The sequence below is a fragment of the Osmerus eperlanus genome, chromosome 9, assembly GCF_963692335.1.
Source record: "Osmerus eperlanus chromosome 9, fOsmEpe2.1, whole genome shotgun sequence".
Taxonomy (NCBI): Eukaryota; Metazoa; Chordata; class Actinopteri; order Osmeriformes; family Osmeridae; genus Osmerus; species Osmerus eperlanus.
The window spans coordinates 4,144,186-4,161,483 of record NC_085026.1 but is presented as its reverse complement, the minus strand read 5'-3'; the positions used below and the strand labels follow the sequence as shown (position 1 = coordinate 4,161,483).

The following is a 17,298-nucleotide window of genomic DNA, read 5'->3' as shown; positions in this document are numbered from 1 at the left end:
TACAGACTCCCTGCTTGGCACTAAGGACTAGGAACAAGCCATGAACGAGAAACATGCAAAGCATGCAACAAGAGCAACATGACCTTGACTTTATGTTCCTTAACTGACTTGTTTTACACCTATTTTCATGTTATGTTGGTTTATACATCGACAAAATGCAGTGAATTCCCAGTTGATTTCATGGCAGAATATTTTTTGGAGGGAGGACGGAAGTTCACCAAAAATACTAAAAGGCACAGTTAGAGACAAGTTGATGACAAAAAATATGACCGAAAATGTTTCATTAAAACAGCTGATTCTGAACCATAGTGTTCTGGAGTAACCATTAATATAAATTCAAGAATAAACAACAACAACAAAGGTTTAAAGTATATTTCAGAGGAGAGCAGAGAGGAACTATTTGAGGAATGAGCACAGGAGTGGAGCACCCAGTCTGTGATTAATTACACCACCAAAGTCTAATAATTATAGCTCCTGACAACTTCCATTACAGAGACGAGGACATTGTTTGGGGATCCAGCATGGAGAGGTTGTGGCTGGAATTGGAAGACAATGGTAATAGTGTCAACTGGAAAACGACATTGTTGGCTCAGGAGTTTTAAAGTTAGTAAACTGAGATCTGATTATCTGATAGTGATGTAGTAGTCCTTGTCTAGTCCTAGTCGCCTGTGTAGGAAGATGTAGATACTAACTTAATCTGAATTACCCCTGAAGAGCAGTAGGTTCTTTAATGCACAGCTGACTGATCTCTTTAGACCTGTCTTCTGGGGAAGGTAAACCTGGAGCCTTTTCAGGGAACGATGACTGGATAGGCGAGCGATGACATAACGCATCGGCACAGCCCAGGACGCACCCTTAGACACCCTGACTAAGCTGAGCGGAGGCAGGCAGCATCACACACGAGTGGAAACAAAAACCCAACAACGTGCTCCATTCCATGAGGGATTTCACTTCCTGGTCCGTCACACTGTTCTCAACCAATCCACAAGTGGTCGGCTTCTTACATTATGTCACACATACAGGGCAACGAGATGTCTGATGTTTGATTCTACTAAGGCTGGGTCTGACGAAGCACACTTTCAGACATGACTAAGCATCGAGGCATTGATGCAGGTCACACAATGAAACTCCACCTGACCGCTGTGGAGGAAATTGGGATTTCCTGTGTACTTACATTATTCACTAATAAATAGAACTAGTCATAGGTTACTAGTTAGTATGTTCTCATGTGAGTTTGCTATTGATAAGAGTAGATTATGTCTTTGTCTCAGGTTGAATAGATGTTCAGGGTCAGGAGAAAGTACTGGGTAAACGTCCCTTGTGATGACTACGGGGAGAGCTCCACCTATGATCTCTCTCTGCCCTGAGAGTGGTCATGAGCTGGGAGCTGTGAATCTCTTTCTCTGTGACTGTTGGAACACCAACTGCCTGACTGTTTACTTTGTTGTACCCTATAAAAGATGGTCCTCTGGCCTTCAGAGCTGAGAGACATAATTGAGACCTAAGCCTGGTGTGGTGTTGTCATTTATTATCAGTGATCTTGTGCTCTCCCAATCTGCAGATTGATAATCCAGAACTCAACTGAATTTAGTCACTCAAAAAAAAGACAAAACACTTTCTTCATCACCGTACACGCACCATGAGCCCTGGCTTGGTGTGTGTACTGACATGGTAACCTCATAATTTCCAGCTGCTCCGTCAGTGATGTCAGCATGTGGGGGTCTGGTCTGCATTAGGCAGGTGTCCCCCTCCACTCAGACTAGGGGTGCCCCATTCAACACAGACAATGGGGGTGTCCAGAGCAAAAGAAAATAAAAAATTCTACTTTTTCTAATCTCAGCAGCTGATCAAATTTAACGGAGACATACTTGTGTCTGAGATGATCAATAAACATAACATCTGACATTAACAAATCCAAAATGAGAAAGACCAATTCCTAAAAATAAAAACTGATCCCTAGTCACCGTTACCCTAAACTGCCATGAGTTTACTAACTCATACTGCAGTTATTATTTTATAGACTAGATATACTGTGAAGCCAAGAGAACTGTCATCTACATTTCTAACTGACACTAGCCTATATTTTAATAATGGTGGGAATCTCTGCTATATTCACCGATACTGAATCTCAGTTGTGTCTCAGATGGACAGCTGTCTTTGGAACAATCAGGCGTACCAGTCCACGGGAGTGGAAACCGAGAGGTTAATCCTGACACCTGCTGCACTATGGGATCTCCCAGTCACCACTGGGCCGCTGTCTATTGTGCGAATAGGCCTATCCGGGGATGCTCTTCAGAATCCACAGGCACTTTTTTTGTCTGGCACTTTTTTTTGTCTAAGATTTATTCATAATTTTTTGTTTTCTTCCCGAAAATGGACAAGAAAAAGTCAGAGCTTTACGCTCACAGTCAACTTTAAGAGCATCACTTCATATTTACATTGTTGCCAGGGTAATAGGCCTATTTATGACAAGCACAACCTCAAATATTTACTCCAAAATGTACCGGTAGCCTACATCATACATTATTGCCCTGCTGTATCCATGCAATATCAGAATGCAATACAAAACAATTCACAAATAGAACACAGTGGCATACACACCGGTAAATCCAGGTCGTCCCTTTTAAGCAATTATGATCAAAGTCGTTTACCAAGTGAACAGTCGTAAAAAAAAAGCTGATGTTTCAGATTGCGGCTGCAACTTGTTGGAGGAAGTCCGTTTATGTTTAATCAGTAGAATTACATAAAAGCAACATTGATTGCATGGATATAGGCAAGAATCGTTTAAAAAACACTAACGTAATTACCTTCTTCTGGCTTGTAAGGATGCCTTCCTGTTTGCCGAATTTTGTTGATGGCTCGGGAACTAAAAGTTTTAGGCTACAACATCTTTACCGTGATAAAGATCGAGATTGTTTTCCAGATTTAAATAACCGCACGGTAGTTTGATGGTTGATCTCTTGTTGTGCTCGCCGGACCGTAGGATGCCCACAACTCCGAACACTTTTGTCAGACAGTGTGCAAGTAAGCTTGATATCAAACCGCTTTGTGTGCGTTCGTCTCAGCTGCATCATCTTGTAGCGGATTTTGAAAAGCTCTCGATAGAGGAAGGGGCGGTACGAGTGAAAGCATGTCCTACACACCCTACGGCCCCCGCCTTGTCCATCCCTCTCTCAATCCAAGTTTGAGTATAGAGAAGTAAAAAGTTTTCTATAGTGCTACATAATGTAAAAGCCTGTGGCATTGAATTGAGGATAGTAGCCTAGGCCCTATCCTCAGTAACCGACTGAATACTATGGGGTTCCATTTGTGCCAAAAAAGTTGATGCTTTTGTACAATGGATCTTGGCGATTGCTTCGCACTAACTATATAATTTAGTATAAATCTGTATCCGTTGGCATTGTTGAAATGCTTTTGCAAATAATGTATTCAGGAAATATAACCTAGGCCTATCTATCCATGATTAGTAGGCCTACATTGGTTGAGCAACATTATAAATATTACTAAGAGCAGTTAACCTTTAACAAAGGCTCATGTGTTAAATAATCAATAGCTAGAATATACTACTAGCCTATACTACGGCCAATGAATAGCATAGGCTACAGGGCAGCCAACACAGTTTGTCATAATCTCGTTCCCAGACTAGACTATCCCGTTTTACACAGTAACCTTTCACCCAACTTCCCTGTTTTGCACGCGTTCTCACTTCTTGAAGTAACACTTGTTGACAAGACGTACTAGCTTTCATGTCCGCTGTCAAAATGAGAAATAGACGACTGAATACTGCGGATAGCAATGCAGACAGCACGCCCGAGTTAAAAGAGTCTAAACAGAGTCAGCGGAAAACAGCAAAAGGGCGACAGACGGGTTGTCGGTGAGTGTCCTGTAGTAGCCTAACACAGTTGTGTCTTTTGCGTTAAAAAGCCTACTTTCATATTGGTGTATATACTGGCGTTGGCGTGTGTACATGACTGTAGATATTATAATGTTTTTAAGATCTCTATTGGTATTGAGAACCAAGAGGATAGCGTTGTTGCTGTGTACCGTCTACATCTCAGTACCTGTCGTTGTCTACCTGTTTCCATGGATACTCGGTCATGTCATATTTCTCCACCTGTGTAAGTTTATATTGTAGCTTACATTTCAGGCTTGCGGTAGTACATCACTGTTGAAGCGGTGTGTCAAGTGTAGTAATCAATACAATAACACTAAATGTACAATACTCTGTCAAATATTGCACAATAAACCAATAGTTGATTCACTCGTAAACCTTTGTTTGTGGAATTTCAGTAAGGTTTCCATTCTTTGCGGACCTCGCCATCCCTTCAGAATTCCTGAACTACACCACTAACTTCCACCTCTCACCAGAGGGGGGAGTCTCCGTGGGTGTGTGGTGAGTTTCCTGGGTGATCACGGACAGCCTCATGATCTTCCCAGAATCGATTCCTTCTCACCACAGTGTTTGTTTGTATTATAATGAGTATGTTTGTGTGTGTGTGTGTGTCTCCTAGGCATACTCTCCCTGTCAGCCAATGGGAGCAGGCTGAAGGAAGAGGCCCAGAGTGGCACAGGGGAACCCTGGGAGATGGCCGCCCAGTCATTATCTATCTCCACGGCAACGCTGGGACCAGGTGGGACCAGGGTAGAGAAGATGGGATTGAGTCATTCAATTATTTCTCTAGGAACAGACCCATGGGATATGACCTGTCTTTGTAGGGGGGTTGGAGCCTAAAAAGGTGTAGACTATGCAAATGTACAATGCCAAAATACAGGTTAAACAGTTCATTGGAAAACAATCAATCATCCACACAGTGACAATCCTAGGTCTGTCCTCCAATTCTGTATGTGTACATGTTAGTTCTGTAATGTCTGAACAAGAATACATTTGTGTCAAATTTAATTAAAACTTATAAATGAAAATATTATCTCCAAAGGGCACTCAGTCACAGAGTCAACCTGGTGAAGGTAAGCTGTTTTATTGGGCATTACATTAACTTTATTTAGCAGAATGAATCTACACTAACTGACTGCTTGTGTGACACAGATCCTGAGTGCAGCTGGATATCATGTCTTGTCGCTAGACTACAGAGGTGAGCGTTCATTCTGTGTGTAGTGGGGTTGTCACAACACAGTCTGTACCCCCAAACACACAATACTTTTGTTCTTAAATTATATTTTAGTCATGCAAATTCACACTTGAGATGCTTAGATGTGTCGCAAGTTTAAACGTCTAACTATAGGCTGACGGTTGTGATTTAGTTTTCCCTGAAATTCATACACTGAAGCGTAAATACAGTATTGTCATTCATATATAAATCAAACAAGGCACACTTTTAGGCTGAGTGGGGTAATGTAAACTCTGTGACCTAGTGAATCTGATTTAGGCTTGGTTGAGAATCGACAAGCGTCTCTTCTGCTTCTTCTCTAGGGTATGGAGATTCTTCTGGGGAGCCCAGTGAGGCTGGCCTGACCACTGACGCCCTCTACCTGTACCGCTGGGTAAAGCAGCAGAGCAGAAGCCTGGTTTTCCTGTGGGGCCACTCCCTTGGCACCGGGTGAGTCCCAGCATGCACTGCGTCAATCTTGCTTTATGTCATGGCATTACAACAGAGTTGGCGATGGGGGGACAGGAATGTGTCTATGTTTATTTGATGTTTTTCATGTTATGTGGGACGTGTCTAAGTGCACAATTTTACAAATCAAATTCCTTAAGGACGAAGGGACGATGGTTATCATCATCCAAATACAATTTGTATTTTTATAGCCGTTATGTCACACAGGGGTTCACATACACCCATGAAACGAACCCTAAACCAACCTGAACCCTGAACTTATATATACAGTTGTAAAAAAACAACAATTCTAAACAGATTTATTTGATGCATTAGATACATTCAGTTGAGTGATCTGGTGTTTTGGATAAGCAATGGTGTCTGCCCTGTGTTTGCAGGGTGACAACCAATGTTGCTCTGAGGGAACAGCAGCAAGGTGAGACCTTGGAGGTTTCTAACCCTGCCTGGTCGTGAGCTCTGTGGAACTGCAGTCTGTGATGCCCTCTAGTGTTAAACCTCAATGAGCCGTCATGATTCTGACTGCCTTAGCATTTGCAAATGGCACACTTGAAATAACCAAAACAGTCAACATGTCCATGTATTGCTGATGTGCATTAGCAAAAAGCCATGAAATACCAAACATTTAAATGTGAAGTATGTTCGTTTTATGCTGAATCTGTACTCTGTGTTGTGTCCTGGTGTGTGGGGCTATCAGGGTCACGTGTTGATGCTGTGGTTCTGGAGGCTCCTTACACAAACATGGGAAAGGCTGCAGAATGCCACCCCATCAGTATGGTGCGTATGTGTGACTGTGTCTGTCTGTCTGTGGCCCAAGGGTGTGTACTCATGTCTGTCTGTGTCTGTCTGTGGCCCAAGGGTGTGTACTCATGTCTGTCTGTGTCTGTCTGTGGCCCCAGAGGCCTATACCACGAGACCGGATTTGAGGCTTAGCAAGGTAACTTCAGGTTTAAGCCTAGGTTTTCTGTGTCACAACGGTTGTTCCCTTTTTACCGGGAGTATATCACCATGGTTACTTATGCTGCACACCTAACCTGCTCGGTAGCATGATTTTTCAAGATAACAGATCAACACATATGAAAGCCCACCTTACTGGACAGTCATCTCTTGGAAAATTTTATCAGCGTTCCTAGAAGATCCTGGGACCTTGGTGTACAAATAGAGAGTCTCTTAGGAAGGCAATAGTTTTTAAAGAACTACAAAACCCTTTGGCTTTCCCTGATGAGTATGTTTGCATTGACATAATCCTAAAACAGAGACTGATTAAAGCACTAAAGCCTTGTTCATTTTTTGTTGTTGTCCCTGCCCTCCTTTTGCAGCATTGTCCTCCTACTGTATTTAATTTTTGATGGCCCTACCTCATTGTTTCAATTGAAACTCTTTATGTACCAAATAAACGTTTATATGAGTTTTATGTAAAGTAAAATTTGAGTATTTAATATTTAAATATCATTTGTTTCAGTTTTTTATGTGCCCCTCTGATTAAACACTGGCCCCCCCAGTAAAATTTGTCTAGAACTGCCACTGTTGATAAGCCTATTAATTTACACATTCACACAGCCAATAAATGTTTCCATCTTTCCTGCCATAGGCAGCAGAAACTAACCCTTTAGTCTGGATTATATTTTTAACTCACCTTTTATGTGAAACCATTCATAGCTAGTATGTTGAAATTGCTTCATAGTATAGGCCTCGGGTTGTGTACAAAATCGCTGTGTTGTTGCACAATAAATGTCCTAATTTCCCCTCTTTTGTAAAATGATGTCTTGCAATGTGTCTGTCTGAAATGTAGAAATGTTATGCCAACACAGGCATGACAGTTGCATTGTTTGTGGGCTGTTGTTTCAGTGTTGGTATAAATAGTTTTTATGTTACAGTTACTTTTTACTTGGTTTCCTTTTTTTTAATTTTTTTTATTACTTACACACAGCTCTAATGTGATCCCTGTCTCTCCCCCTCCCTCCATCCTTCACCTCTTCCAGATGTACATGTTTATTCCCGGGTTCAAGAGCTTACTCTGGAAGATCTTAGAAATGAACAACATTGTGTTTCCTAATGACAAAAAGTAAGTATGTTAACAAAATAATGTTCATCATTCCAATGTAACAACATAAAAGCATGATGTCAATACAAAGCAACGTTACACTATTACCTAAAGTTTGGTATGTATTTGATGGCTCGTTTTGTGTGCAGTCTGGAGACCCTGGCTAGCCCTGTTCTGATCCTACACTCAGAGGACGACAACGTTATTCCCCATCACATGGGACAGGAGGTATGTCAGTGTCTTCTCCAGCATGGGTCTTTGTGATTCAGTCTACAGATAACATTCAACATACCATCATCGTACCATGATAGACGTTTTTGTTTTTCACCCCTAGCTGTACAACATCGCACTCCAGGCTGAGAGGGCTAGAAACGCCGGCGGCCATGTTGAGATGGTAACCCTCCCTGCGTCCTTGGGTTACTCCCATAACCACATCTACATGGACCCCAGCCTGACCACTGTGGTTGGGTGAGTCACCCAGCTTCATGCATACAGATACATGTCAAAGTTAACTTCATTTCATGAGGTGGTACCTTAAGATTAACCTGGAAAAGGTATCTAATCAATGACGTCTCCTGGGTTCAGGCTCAGAGTTACTTGGGGTATCGGTATGAAGGATAAAGGATTGTGTTTCTTTGTCACTGCAGGGGATTTCTTCAGAGAGTAAAGCAGAAGTAAGCTCTTATAGAACTTTGTGTTAAACACTTGAGCTTGTTGACCATCCCCTCTACATCTCCTGCATCTTCCCTGTGTCGGTGTGCAACGTTTGGGATAAATGACCCACGTTAAATGTATTAACGACTGACCCACTGCAGTTTATTAAAGTGAAAAAACAATTTGAAGAATCCTTTGATCTCAAATAAAAAATGTTTTCTCCCATTCATATTAATAAAAGGTTGAATGGCCTAGATGGCATGCACACACACAAAACTACAACAGAACACAATTTCAAAAAGATTTAGACAAAGCTATTACAATAGAACATTTTGTTTCTGCAGAGGCTATGTAACAAACAAGTATTTTTCAGTACACACACACACACACACACACACACACTTTGACCAGCTACGGTTAATCCTGTCCAGTGTGTAGACCTACAGAGCCACCCTACGACACTCGTTATCTGACATGAAACCCTCATGCTTGCAGCTTCATATTTTCCTCACAGCCTTGGCCTTCTCCTCGATGGCCTCGCGGGGCTCGTTAGGGGGTGGGATCTTGAGGTCTGTGGGCTCCACCCCCCATATTTCCGTGGCGTAGTCCGTGATGGTCCGGTCGCTGGAGAACTTCCCCGTGGCAGCGATGTTCTTGATCACCATCTTGGTCCACTCCTTCGGGTTCTGGTAAATAGTGGTTCACAGGTGCATGAGATATAGCTTTTATTTGTGTAAAATATTCGTGCTCCAACCATCTTTCTGCTGAGGTGTGAGAGTAGGTATTGATTATGTGTCTACCTGGTACAGTTTGCTGACTTTCTCCTGGGCCTTCATATATTCCTCAAAGTCAGCAAACACTTTGAAGCTAAAAGAGAAAAAAAAAACAGAAAGACACTCAAGACCCAAGACACTCAAGACCCAAGACCCTGAGACATTCTGTAGGAGTTGCTATGGCAGCAGACTCACCGGTCATGGTTGAAAAGCATGTCTGTGATGTCCTTGAAGAGATCTGGATTCTTAGGACTGAAGAAGCCGGTCTTGATCTGGTCAATGACTAGCTTCAGCTCTGGAATCTTCTTATAATACTTCATGGCATCATAGCTTAAAAAAGAGGAAATCCATGTCCGTTCAGGAAATTCAGCAGCTGGTCGAGACACAAAAGATAAACAAAAATGATAGCATTCATACCCGTCCTTGTCCATCTCTGCCACATCCTCCACCCTCATGCCGAAGATGAAGAGGTTCTCCTCGCCAGCCTCCTCTGCCATCTCCACATTGGCGCCATCCATGGTGCCGATGGTGAGGGCGCCGTTCAGCATGAACTTCATGTTGCCCGTGCCGGAGGCCTCCGTGCCCGCTGTGGAGATCTGCTCAGAGAGGTCCGTAGCAGGGATCACTGCAGAGGTATGAAGATATTAGGGCCAGGCTCACTGAAAGAAAAACGGATGGGGGGGGGGAAGAGGAGAGAGAGAGAGAAATAGGAGGGAGGGATAGGGAGGAGACAGGCAGAGGAAAAACACAAAAAGAGAGGGTTTTCCATACCTTTCTCAGCCAGGGATACCCTATAGTTCTCCAGATAGATGACCTTCAGCTTGCTCCCCACCACTGGGTCATTGTTCACCACCTCTCCCACTGAGGTAATGAGCTTGATGATCATCTTAGCCATGTGGTACCCCGGAGCTGCCTGCAGACACACACCAGAGGGAGGACAGAGAGGCGATGAGAAGAAGGAAAGAGCCAATGTAAGAGAAAGGAGAGATGAAGGGGAAAAAAAGATGTAGGAAGTACATGTGCCACTTTGGTGAATCCTGAATCTTACCTTTCCACCAATAATCACAGTCCGGGGAACGAAGGGTGCCATAGGATTCTTTTTTATCTCTTCATGGGGAAAAAACAAGAAGAAAACAAACTTGTCATTAGCAGCAGACTTTGTGTGGGGCTGGTGGGGCTGCGGAGGGCAGAGGGGACGTACGGTTGTACATGGTGACGATGTGGAGGCAGTTGAGGAGCTGGCGCTTGTACTCGTGGATCCTCTTCACGTGCACGTCAAAAATGGAGGATGGGTTGATTTTGACCTTGTACTCCATCTCCAGGTGCTGGGCAAATTTCAGCTTGTTGTCCTGGGAACATGAGATGTGTGAGATGTGTGAATCGTTTGATGAATCGGTTGATGATTTGTTTTACAGTGGATCGTTAAACATTAAATATATTGTTTAATGGTGAACAATTAGATTCATTATTTGACAGAGGAAAACTGAGAAATCATAGATTGGGCTGGCACATGGTGTTGGTTAGGGTTAGTTTCATGAGCTAAAATTCTTAACATTTACTGTATATATAATAAACTTGTGTGTTTACCTGTTTCACTTTGGAGACATCCCGGATGAAGGCATCATCATCCACCAAGCCATTGAGCTTCTGAAGCTGGCTGAGGTCCTTCACGTACTCCTCTCCAATGGCCTGGAGAAACAGTTAAACATCTCGTAAACATCTGCATGGTACAAAATGGTACTATAGACTTCCCTCAGACAGACCCGTCCGCCAATCACACCTCAGCAATGAGCTCAGCCAATCCAGGGTTACAGAGCAGCAGCCAGCGTCGCGGAGTGATGCCATTGGTCTTGTTCTGGAACTTGTCCGGTTCTATTTCACTGAAGTCACGGAATCTATAACAAAAAAATATATACATAATTTAGGTATTAAAAAACAAAAACATGATTAATCACATTTCTAAAAAGGTTCCCGAGAGGACCAACTCGAAGGCGAGGCCAAACTGTAACATCACAGAAGCAGCGGCCACATCGTCCGGTCTTACACGTCTGTCTTGATGATTTTTGAGTGTATCTCGGCAACTCCGTTGACGGCATGGGAGCCCACGATGCAGAGGTGGGCCATGTTGACCCTCTTACCGCCGTCCTCCTCGATCAGGGACATCCTGCGAAGACGATTCATGTCTCCTGGAAAGAGTGCTGCGATGTTCTGCAAACACGACAGGAAATGACAGTCAGGAGGAGGACACGGGTCAGTAGAAGACCTGTTTTATCAGCCATCAGAAGAACGGTGCCGTTTCGATGTCCATACCTTACCAGATGTTTTGTCATTCCTAATTATTTTCATTCCACCCATTTTGGTCTAACTGCAACGTGAAAATCCTGTGTTCTCCACACACGACATCGTGTGAAGGCGAGTACCCACCTCCAGGTGGATCTGGTTGATCTGGTAGATGATCTCCAGGTGTCTGGGCAGGAGCGTCTCCAGCAGCTTCACCGGCCAGCGCTCCAGCGCCTCGGGCAGCACCGTGTGGTTGGTGTAAGCGAACGTACGCTTGGTGATGTCCCATGCCTGCACCAGGAACACGTCGCTTGGTCACTGCTGGTTCTTATGAGGGTAGCGGTTATTGATATCACACACAATGACTTGCAAAAGCCTATCTGGTGTTGTAGCACCTCTGCCCTCTGTATTTATGGAGCCCTTTTTACAAGCAATGTTTTAATTTGATTTGACTTGAATGGGAAGGCAGGCTAGGTAGGATTACTGTTAATCTAGGCGGGTGATATGATATAAAAAAAAATGGCAGATACCATAGTCTGCTAAAACTATATTTTACCATTTTAATTAATAGCCCTAAAACATAGTGGCTGTTTGTGTAACCCTAACTGAGTATTGGCTCTCCAATCTTGTGGATGCAGTGTCTGAACCCTGGGTGGAACTCTGCCGTGTGCGTGTTCCTCACCGTGTCCCAGCTGAGCTTCTCGATGTCCACAAAGATCCTCATGAGCTCTGGGATGGCCATGGCAGGGTGGGTGTCGTTCAGCTGGATGGCCACCTGAGAAGAACCAGACACCTCAGAGGAGAAGGGCGGCTAGAGCTCATCTGAGTCACGTGCTTTTGTGCCTCGTGAATCAAAGCCAGCTACATTTACGTGGCACATTTAGCAGGCGCCTTTTCCCAAAGCGACGTACATGTGTACTAGTGCATATATAACCACGCACTTCTGATCTTTGATTTTCTGCTGTATGGTCCGACGTTATTTCAATGGTCAGTCAAGGAACGGTTACAGTTACAAAGGTCGTCCCAGAACCCTACCTTTTCCGGGAAGCCTTGGAAAGAGACAGGGCCGGAAGAGCCTTTCTTGGAGGTCTTGAAGCGTCGGATGATGTCCTGGAGAGTGGCCGCCACCACGAAGTACTCCTGCTTCAGACGCAGCTCTTTCCCCTCAAAGAACTGCAACGCAAGGAAGCAGAGAGGCCCGGGGGCCAGCACGGTTAGAGACACGCCAGCGCAGGGGAGTCCACTCTACGCCATTGTGTCAGATTTGCACCGTACATTATCGTTGGGATAGAGCACTCTGGAAATGTTCTCCGCCAGATTCCTGTCGAGGACAGCCTGGATGTAATCGCCAACGTTGACTGTGAATTTAGAAAGAAAGATCTCAACTTCAACATTCCCAATGAATAAAAGAAACTCAATCCTCTCACAGATTAATCCTAACATCAGATAATCAGATCCCAACATGATAGAAATAGTAGAGAACGTCGGAAAAGGCTTGTGGCTAACTCCTGCGTGGCATGGTCTCTTACAGTCTTTCAGGTTGAAGTCGTTGGGGGCACGAGCAGACCACAACCTCATGGTGTTAACCGTGTTGTTCATGTAGCCAGGGATGGGAGTGTCATAGGGCATGGCTAGCACCACCTGTCCCAGAACACACACAGGGTGGATTAGGACAAATCAGCCTCAACGGGTCAAAGTCGATATCATTACGCCATTTCCATTGGGTCGTTCACCTGAGTGTCCACCCATTTGGATCCATCCGTCGTCTTCTCCACCTGCCCGTAGAAGTGCACAGGCAGCATGTACTCAGGACGAGCCTTCTCCCAGGGGTTTCCATGACGCAGCCAATCGTCCGCCTCCTCCACCTGAGAACCAGGAAATTGATTGACAGGGTTAACTTGATAAACTCTTCTCTTCTAAGGGATTAAGAGGACAAGAGATCCTGCCCATACACAGCACAACCCTAATATAGGGTTAACAGTTCATGAGTGATTGTTAACCCTAGCTCAAGATGAAGCGCTACCTAGTCTTCTGATCTGTATGAGATTAAATAGTCATAATGACCATGACGACATTCTTCTTGTAGAAGTACACTGATCATGACTGCTGGATAAACTCAGGAAAAGAGGCCAATAGCAGATGACATGAGTTCTCCTCGACAGTAAATGAGTGATTACCTACCCAGTTCTGCGTTCAAAAGTGCATGTTTACATTGAATGGTTTGCAGAGAAAATAACAGAATGTTTTGCCTTTTTTTTTTTTCTTCTGAAAGGCAAAATCTCCTGTTTGTTCTTGCCAGACACATGAAACGACAGGCTTTCTCAACGCCCCCTTCTGCTTCGGGCCAACCGCTGTCGCAAGCACGCTTTCACCACAGGAAGCAAGCCAGGGGGCGTGCCACAAAACTTGGCTCTCGTTAATGATTGGCCAACAAGGAGGAGGGACATTCACATCCTAATCATTTATCAGACGCTTTTATCCACAGCGACGTGCTAATCATCAAGGACCAGAAGTGAACAATATTTCAGAGGTTAGAGCCAAGAAACTGTCTATTTTTCTACCAACCAGTGCCACGATAACATTGCCAGAACTACACTAACATAATTCCGACGTTCTGACTATCGGGTTGCTCTCCGCACTGCACAGCCTGATCAAACTGACCTTTAGAGTGTCTGGCTGTAGTATTTGTACGGCAGCACTTGGCTGATTCAGCTAAACGCAAGTGTCCAATGTGCAAAGTCAATGTGTTCGAACCACTGTAATACTGTTAGAACTGTGCACACTAGTCCTTGACTATCTGCAGCGGTGGCTATACATGCTTTCCATGCGTTGGGTAAAGGCATCTGCAACATGAACACATGTTAAGGTGACATGGCCTCACCTGCCAGCCCTCTTTTATCTTCTGGTTGAAGATGCCATACTCGTAGCGAATCCCGTAGCCGTAGGCTGCCAGACCCAGGGTCGCCATGGAGTCCAGGAAACAGGCTATGGGCAAAAAAATGTGAGGGAACAGGCTCATCAGGTAATACTCAGACACCATTAAGAAATCTTGTAGATAAAATACAAATTTTTGACTGCTTGTGGGTCTGTAAACATTTGAGGACTGCACTAATACAGATAGTAAATAGAGAACCAAGTGTTGTGGCTGAAGCTAAATCATGTAATAAAGTTAGGCTAATTTTCAGTATGTGATTAATTCTGACCACACCACTGATGTTGTATACACTTCCTGTTCTGAACGAAGGCCAGTCTGTTGTTCCAGACCTCCTGTCTAAAACACCATCAGCAGAGCAATGCAGGGTCTAGTGCAGGCCCACAACCAGAGTCGGAGTTAAACAATGTCCAACCACAGCTGAAATTATAAGCTCTGGGGCATTTCACTGTGTGTATTTTAGTGAAGTCTGAACCTTGGGTGACTCCTAAGCTCCAGCCCTGGAGAGTTACCTGCCAGCCTCCCCAGGCCCCCGTTCCCCAGCCCTGCATCCTCCTCCATCTCCTCCAGGTCCTCCATATCCAGGCCAAGCTGTCAAAAGGGAAAGACAAGGAACTGCTTTCCATTCTTGCATCACATGCAATGTAACGCTACAACACAAACTTCTGCTTCCTCAACCCATTCTTTACATATCAAGTCACAGATGCAGATCCCTAGGAAATGGGCTCGCTATGGCAGGAGTTTAGTTCCCTCTGCCATAGCAGAATTAAACTCCCCAGTAACATCTTGAAATCTGTACAAGTATGTGTCAAGTAGTTAAGTTAGTGTGTTGCATCTATGTAATCGATTTCTTGCATTTCTGTGAGGCTCTGTACAAACTGTGGAAACATATTTCCTTTGAAAAGCACAATAAATAATCAATCTATGGATCTATATATATTGCAAGACTGTACATCCTCTTGAATGTATAGTTGTACATCAGTCAATTCACAATGATACAGCAGTTTCTTGCAGTGAGATTGCTACTCTCTGTGGGTGCAGGGCTCTGTGTTGCAAGTTTGACGTGACTTGATAGATCCTGGCAGGTTTGTGAGAACATGGGCGTGTTCCCTTCTCTCCGCGTTAGCTCACCTGGTAGATAGCCTCGTCACAGGCGTTCTGCAGGCCCAAGTTGATCATTGTGTTCTGCAGAGTTCTGCCCATGTAGAACTCAAGAGACAGGTAATAAACCCGCTGGAAGGACCATTTCCGAAGAAAAAATTAACAACAACATTTCACACACTTTAAATCACTGTGAATGACGCACATATTTGGATATCACAAGAGTAGCTAACCTTCACAACGTTGTGCAGAGGGAAATGGTCCTGATTCTTTTGTTATAGTAAACTATTTAGCCTACTTAAATTGACCAAAAAATGCATTGTAGGTAGCCTAACTTGATATGAGAGCACTTTTTACATTAATTCTCTACAGATTTCCAGTTGATTGTCTGAAAACTTTACCTTGGGGTCAGTTTCATAGTAAAACTGTTGAGTTCGGATCCATCGGCCAACCAAGTGGTCTCGAACAGTATGCGCCAGTGCAAAGTAGTAATCGCGTGGAGTCGCGACATTCCTATCCTTCACAAGGGTAAAGTGTAGGTGTCGATTAAAACCCTTCTTCAGTTCAGCAACATTTTCTACCCCAACAATACCTCTGATACTAATTTGTTTGCGCTTCTCCTGGTCTGTGATAGGGGCAGCCATTCTGGAAAAGAACTGTCTTTCACTCCACTCACTGGAATAATAATGAGGTTCTTTAAATACTTCGTTTCTCGGTTGCCAGCCCCCTCCTATCTAACACCACATTCTCATAGTTTTCATGGACATTTGCGGGGTGGGCGTATGATGACATGCTCGTCACTGTTGTGCCACATGCCTATAGGCTATTGTGCAGGAGTTTTGAAACATCTGTGCTCTGATTGGTAGTAAGCAACCAGTACAAGCCCAAACATTTGAGCTATCATCAATTATTTGAGGAAAGGGCGGGACTATCGTGGTCTATCGCCGACGGATAGTACGGCCGCTGCCATGTTTAAAATATTCGGGGTCGAATGCCTTACGCAGGGCAGGTCGCATCAGGGCAACTAAATTTGGCTTGGGGCCATTTTTTTCTTTTATAGACCTATACTTAGAAACGCTTGCCCAGAACACAATTGACTCAAGTAAGAAATGGGTTGATAGAAACATGTTGATTGTGTGATTAGTAGGATCGAGTAGCCTATTTTGAAGGATGATTAAATATACTTTACATTTGAAAGCACAAAGACTAGCCTACTCGGTCCATGTCAGGCCACGGCATTTCATGGGGTTTAATTATTGTGGTGCTTCGCTATGAAGGGTGGAAACGTAATGGGTTTGCTTTATGATCGATGATTTGTTGTCAACCTTTTTACTGCGTAAGCATATGTGGCGCAGTTGCTCGAGGGCACGTTACACTGCATGTTACACGTTACTATTTCAGCATAAGGCGCAAAAAAATAATTTTGAGGGCCAAATAAAATAAATAATTTTGCTGGTGGGCCTGCTACTGCGCTTACAACAGTCTGGGCATACCTAATAGTTTATATATAGGCATTGAACCATCGCAGACAGGATTGTATTGATCCACAATTATTCGTCTCCAGAGGAAGAGTTGACGCCTCTTCCTCTGCACAAAGTCTCCTCGGTCAATAGATAGAAAAGCATGCTGGGTGTGGAATGTCATCCTGCCACTTTTGGCATATACAAAATTTGGTAGTAGGATAACCCCGTTACATTCAAGGTGACTGGTGCTGGGTTCAAAGGTCAAAACAGGCATTTAGCCAATAGAGATAATGCAGTGATGACGGAGAAACTTAGGGTCATGAGTCATGACCAATGGACACCAGTAAATAAATAAGTAGAAGGATTCAGAGCACTATTAACGCTTATTTCCTAATACTGATGCTGGCTTCAGTACATTGGTGTCTGCCGAGTGCGTGTTTTATCTCTTCCACTTGCAGATCTTCAGAATTTTGGGGGGAAA

The 17,298-nt window shown here is 43.9% G+C and overlaps 2 protein-coding genes across 3 annotated transcripts; one reads left to right on the top strand and one right to left on the bottom strand.

The window, feature by feature from the left end:
• Nucleotides 1-3,662: 3,662 nt before the first annotated feature.
• Nucleotides 3,663-8,459, top strand: LOC134026289 (lysophosphatidylserine lipase ABHD12-like). Of its 2 annotated transcripts, XM_062468902.1 has the most exons (13): nt 3,666-3,874; nt 3,997-4,118; nt 4,291-4,393; nt 4,512-4,631; nt 4,935-4,965; nt 5,045-5,090; nt 5,429-5,555; nt 5,951-5,988; nt 6,268-6,347; nt 7,553-7,635; nt 7,764-7,842; nt 7,949-8,082; nt 8,262-8,459. In XM_062468902.1, exons 1-13 carry the CDS (start codon nt 3,747-3,749, stop codon nt 8,290-8,292), a joined length of 1,122 nt encoding a protein of 373 aa, XP_062324886.1. In that variant the 5' UTR covers nt 3,666-3,746; the 3' UTR covers nt 8,293-8,459. The 2 variants fall into 2 exon arrangements, with proteins under 2 accessions (XP_062324887.1, XP_062324886.1); XM_062468903.1 differs by lacking the exons at nt 7,553-7,635; nt 7,764-7,842; nt 7,949-8,082; nt 8,262-8,459 and adding an exon at nt 6,470-6,714 and having other exon boundaries at nt 3,663-3,874; nt 6,268-6,418.
• On the bottom strand, nt 8,414-16,067 carry pygl (phosphorylase, glycogen, liver). Its single transcript, XM_062468899.1, has 20 exons — nt 15,756-16,067; nt 15,385-15,486; nt 14,766-14,844; nt 14,203-14,306; nt 13,055-13,186; nt 12,851-12,962; nt 12,597-12,679; nt 12,357-12,494; nt 12,004-12,096; nt 11,466-11,612; nt 11,086-11,249; nt 10,822-10,936; nt 10,629-10,730; nt 10,243-10,390; nt 10,090-10,148; nt 9,813-9,954; nt 9,459-9,666; nt 9,237-9,371; nt 9,069-9,135; nt 8,414-8,954 (listed from the first exon to the last, which is right to left on the bottom strand). The coding sequence occupies exons 1-20, from the start codon at nt 15,996-15,998 to the stop codon at nt 8,766-8,768; spliced, it is 2,562 nt and encodes an 853-aa protein (XP_062324883.1). The 5' UTR covers nt 15,999-16,067; the 3' UTR covers nt 8,414-8,765.
• Between the last annotated feature and the right edge of the window lie 1,231 nt (nt 16,068-17,298).

Excerpts from the sequence above, each read along its gene's own strand:
- LOC134026289 (XM_062468902.1), top strand. The coding sequence starts at position 3,747 with ATGTCCGCTGTCAAAATGAGAAATAGACGACTGAATACTGCGGATAGC. Across the intron at positions 4,632-4,934 it reads CACGGCAACGCTGGGACCAG|GGCACTCAGTCACAGAGTCA; the intron begins GTGGGACCAGGG and ends TTATCTCCAAAG. Across the intron at positions 7,843-7,948 it reads CCCATCACATGGGACAGGAG|CTGTACAACATCGCACTCCA; the intron begins GTATGTCAGTGT and ends TTTCACCCCTAG.
- pygl (XM_062468899.1), bottom strand. The coding sequence starts at position 15,998 with ATGGCTGCCCCTATCACAGACCAGGAGAAGCGCAAACAAATTAGTATC. Across the intron at positions 15,487-15,755 it reads ACTATGAAACTGACCCCAAG|CGGGTTTATTACCTGTCTCT; the intron begins GTAAAGTTTTCA and ends TGGTCCTTCCAG. Across the intron at positions 12,680-12,850 it reads CGACTTCAACCTGAAAGACT|TCAACGTTGGCGATTACATC; the intron begins GTAAGAGACCAT and ends CTAAATTCACAG.